Raw genomic sequence first — 5,000 nt, 5'->3', positions numbered from 1 at the left:
AAATAACAAGATGCAGTGGTATACTAGATTTACTAGAACAGGGGGATTCAGTGATGGCAGACAAAGGTTTTGACATTGATGATCTTCTTAGGGCAAAAGGTGTAGCTCTGAATATTCCCCCATTCCTCAAAAGTCAAGGCCAGTTTACTGCTCTAGATGTACAAAAAACTAAGACCATTGCCAGGCTTAGAATACACGTGGAGCGTGCGATAAGGCGGATCAAGGAGTACCACTTTTTTGATACTGATGTACCCCTTTCAACATTAGGTTCTGTAAACCAGCTGTACACAGTGGCTTGCTTGCTCACAAATTTTCAGGGTCCCCTAATATTATCTCAAAATAACAAGTAAAATGAACAGCTGTGGAATGATTACAAGAAATGGGTTATTGGTCATGAAGACACCTGTAGTGATAGACACTAAGTAATTCCCTTTTTGACTTTGAAATATTAAATCCTAGACTTGAATAGGGTTACTGAAATAACTCTAACTAGGAACAAACTTTGGTAAAATTATTGATGGGTACATTATGAATATTTAAGAGTGGTCTTTGCTATATATGGTATTTATAATGCATAAACGGTATTCCTAATATATTAAGCATTCACAGTACACAAATAAATGCTCATCCATGGGGGAGGTAAGGCATACCCCAGGGGACTTGACATTCTAGTCTGTTTCAATGTCAAATTTCCTAACCAGAGCATGGTTGCTAGTATCTACACACCCCTTCCCATGCCAAAAACATACCCCTTTCCCTGTCAGGACCGCCCACTCGTGGAAATTTGTCTTCTGTGAAATTCTAATCCCAGAAGTGAGAATCTTAAATGTCCTGGGTCCACCTTTCTCCCTCCGTGGGCTTAACATTGACAGGTGCACGAATCAGAATACATTGGATACAGTTAAAATCAAAATGCTGCATTTAATACATGTCTAAAGACATTACTTGTGCCTCCAACGTTTCACCCATGTTTTCCCGAGTGATCATGAATGTGACAAAATTAATATATTCATCAGCACAAATAATATTGAAAGAAAAAACTGTCTACTTTGTCTTTGGCCTCCTGAAAAAAAAACTGATCAAACATTATTCTTTGACACACATATAAATTGTCATTGATATAACTGAAGAAATCACACCACTCCAGACCAGTGAGACCAAGTAGGCATTGAACTTGATAATAATAAATGTCTGTTGTCTTCAAAGTATATGCACTGGTGACAGGATCTTTGACCAAGTATCTGACATTGTCAAATGTTGTTTCGCCTTCCTTAACAACCTTTACTTCTAGTAGGCCAAAGGGATTTTTTCCACTATTAACTGCATCCAGGTCATAAACCTTACGGTCAGGACTGCAGCCCAGCCATGCACACTTGGGATTTATAACCAAACCTGAAGGGAAAAGATTTACACGTCCCCCCTTTGCTGAATTTGCATAAACCATGGCAGCATGTGCCTCAAGTTCAATCCCCCTTTTCATGGCATTGGTTTGGACATATCTGCTGGGATTGAGCTGGCCTACTAAAGAGCCAAAATTTGACACTCGTTTGGCAACCAAACCAAATTTGCTGGCGGTGATTCTTTTTTTTCGAAGAAGATACCAAATGCTGCTTGAAGATTGAGTTATGGTCTGTTCTTGAACTTTAAGAGATGCCTCTCGGGTGACGGAAAGTGCTTCAAATGCAGCTTGTTGCTTATTATCCAAACAGATTGAATAATTGTTTTCAAACCTTTCGTCTGAATTGTCCAGTGGCAATTCTGGAAAAGCAGTGCATGTGAAATCATTTATAACATAGTCTGTTGACATCCTCTGCTGGTATGATAACACACAGCCTTTTGGCACATTCCCATATCTACATGGCACAAATGGTACATTTTTCATCTGTTCTTTACTAGGAACCAGGGTTGCTATGAGAGGCTGGGGTGTGTAATGGCTAAAATGATTTTTTGTCCATGTTCCATACATAGTAGCAGGGGAATAAAGAGTGCTTTTGATGAATTTACTGTACTGTGCTCCCATCTGGGGTTTTTTAACCAAAACATCTTGAATTTCCTTTTGCTCAATTTTCCTTCCCCTTGGAACACTCCATCGCTGTTTCATACTGGTACAGGTAAGTTCATCAGGTAAACAACAATGACCAAGTTGCTTAAGAAGTGCCAGGTAGTACAGCAGACCAATTACATGATGACAGTATCCCCCTATTCCAGCAACACAGGAACATTTTCCTGCCAGAGAAGCATCGCTTATCTTTGCAGATACCTCCATGATGTGAGGGGGCTCACTCTTCTTCATAGATCTAAAGCATTTAGCATTCACTTTGGCCGTCCCTGCAGTATAGTTCACTGCAAGAGATACAACATTTGTAACTATTAGGTGTAAGATTTACCCTCAAAATGTCTTGTTCATTAATAAAAGCTTAATTCTCTGATGCTGGAACTATTACTTTTATATTCTCGTACATTCGAAAACATGATACTTACCCTTGATATCGTGTAGATAGCCCGGTTCTGCCATAAATTTGTAAGCTTTTGAGGTAGAAGTGCAACCAGACTTCTCCTTGGAGTATCGCACAACATCATCGAATGTTAAAGCAGGAAAAGCAGAAATATCTTGTGAATCTCCTTCCACCAAAAATAACATATAAGGCATATTCAATAAGTCGACAATACCTCAAATGTTTAATGGCAAATGATATTCTTTGTGATATAAAAGATATGTGGACACAGAAGACACACAAAAAAAAACAAGTATAATTTGTCACGCCGATCATAGGTAAAAATTGGTGTTTTCCCGCTTCTAAAATGGTCTATATTGCACTCACATTTTAAAATAGGGCAAAGGCTTGCTTTAACAGGTGTTTTTATGTAAGTCTAAGGCATGGAAATCATTCTAGAAGAAGATTTTTTGAGTACATACCTTGCGAAGCCGCCATGTTGTCAAGCGCCGGTGCTGGTTTAGAACGGCAAACTGGAAGCGAAAAACGGTTTTACTTTGCTAAAAACAAGCCTAGACTAAAGTTTGGAAATATGACTTACAATAACTGTAGAAGTGGACTAAAATTAAGCGCTCATATGTCTAAAAACTTTTCTTCAAAACCACACGTGCTTGACCTTCTGGCTTTTGTTCAACTGGAACGCTTGCTCTCCAGTTTCGTGTTGCTAGGTGGTATCCAAGCACGTGACCTCTAGCTGCAAAGGGCCTATTAATAAATATAACTTAATCTTATTATTGTCGAAATATAACGTCCTTTACCCAAAAAACAGGAAAAATTCTTTATCATCTTGAAAGGCCTTGAATTTGCCCAAAATCCTTGGTTGTTTTTCCAATTTGAACGCCCACCATTTTGTTTGCTTTTTCTTCCGGTTACCGTTCCAAAAAAAGAATGCCCGCTGCCATGTTGTGACGTTATTGCGCACAAGCAAGCAGCTGGTTTCTATCTGTAATCAAATGGCGACGAGTGAAATTTGACAAAACGCAAGGTGAAATTATTTCCTGATTTCACGAGAAAACCATTTGATTACTTTTTAATGTCGTGGGTGACAAATTACGCTCACAACCGTAATTGTAAAATCGCTCGAGTACTTTATCCAACTAAATATTTTAAGCAAGAGCCGATACAACGTAGATTTGATTTTAGTGATGTACTATATTTCGGCTGGCCAAACCAGCCTTCTTCAGGTACAATGAGAGTTTACATTGAATTGCTTCTATGTACATATATATATATAGTAAATGGATGTTGACGTAATACTGGAAAAAATGTGATAAAACATGGCAGTTACAAAGATTTTGAATTCAAATACTAAGAGTCACGGAAAAATAACGGAAATCACTAAAATAATAAACTGAAATCTAATACGTTTCTTCGCGGTTAGAAAGAAAACATAGCTTACTCACTGGGTGTAAATTGAATCGATTGAGTCGCAAAGTTAATATTTCATCAATTACATGCAATTATCGCATCGACCGCTGTGGCCAAGACACCTTCAAAACAGGAGGGTTCGAAATGATCCGAACAGATTGTATAGTGCTGGATATTTGGCAAGTTTTTCTTCTAAATTCGGATGATCTATTCCTTGAGAAGGACTTCATAGCGCACTGAACCATTTTTCAAGTTTCCCGCGTTCAAGCAAGGGTGCACATTGACGTCACGCTTAGCGCCCAAGCCTGCTATAGTACAGCCAAAATGGCGGACTTCCATCGAGTGATCAATACCGATCTTTCTTGCCGCATAAAAACGTCAAAATGTAAGGAACCCCTCAAATACTCGATTATTTCCTTTAACTAAGTCAGGTACTACAAATTTGGCGAAGGAAAAAATATTTCATTTTTTATCTTCAGTTCTCCTTATTACAAATTGCAGAACTACCCTTGTAATATTGTATGTTCTCAACTAGAACTCTAAGTTTCTTAAGGTTATTTTTAAAAGAGGATGGGTTTTAAATAGATCTTAATTTGTCTGAAAGATTACTCCAAAAAAATGGCATCCCTAAATAAAAAGTACTACGGCCAATTTAAGATCTAGATGGGCCTGTTTACAAAAACAATTAAGCATTTCGTAAAATTATATTGGGTAGGAGCACTAACAACTAACGAATTTATTTCCTTTAAATCTAGACGGTGGAAAGCCATGTAGGTAGTAGATAAGAGACGAAAGGTATAAAAATAATGGAATGATGACCACTTTGCAATTGAGAGAACGTCTTCGTCTTTTACCGTTTTCATGGTGTTGTTTGTAAATTAATCGAGCTGCTGTAGTGTGGATAGCTTCAAGGTCCTTAAAGTGAGAACCAGAGCCCCAAACAAGAACACCATAAAGTACACTTGGCAGAACAGTTAGGAAATAAATCGACTCTAGAGTACAGCTTCGCAGGAAACTAATACGTCTTAAAATTTTGTCATCAGTGGTGACACCCAGGCAAACGGATGAGGAGTTATAATTGATTATTTTGTTACGTCGCCATAGGCTTTAAAGTGGTACTACGACCAAAAAAACAAT

General features: G+C 38.1%; 1 protein-coding gene across 1 annotated transcript; it reads right to left on the bottom strand.

Annotated features, from left to right (window-relative positions):
* Positions 1-901: 901 nt before the first annotated feature.
* On the bottom strand, positions 902-3,058 carry LOC138037798 (uncharacterized). The gene is made up of 3 exons (XM_068883693.1): positions 2,918-3,058; positions 2,482-2,622; positions 902-2,343 (listed from the first exon to the last, which is right to left on the bottom strand). The coding sequence occupies exons 1-3, from the start codon at positions 2,931-2,933 to the stop codon at positions 1,013-1,015; spliced, it is 1,488 nt and encodes a 495-aa protein (XP_068739794.1). The 5' UTR covers positions 2,934-3,058; the 3' UTR covers positions 902-1,012.
* Positions 3,059-5,000: the final 1,942 nt, after the last annotated feature.

This window comes from Montipora capricornis, chromosome 2 (genome assembly GCF_036669925.1).
Source record: "Montipora capricornis isolate CH-2021 chromosome 2, ASM3666992v2, whole genome shotgun sequence".
Taxonomy (NCBI): Eukaryota; Metazoa; Cnidaria; class Anthozoa; order Scleractinia; family Acroporidae; genus Montipora; species Montipora capricornis.
This window is presented reverse-complemented; position numbering and strand designations above follow the sequence as displayed.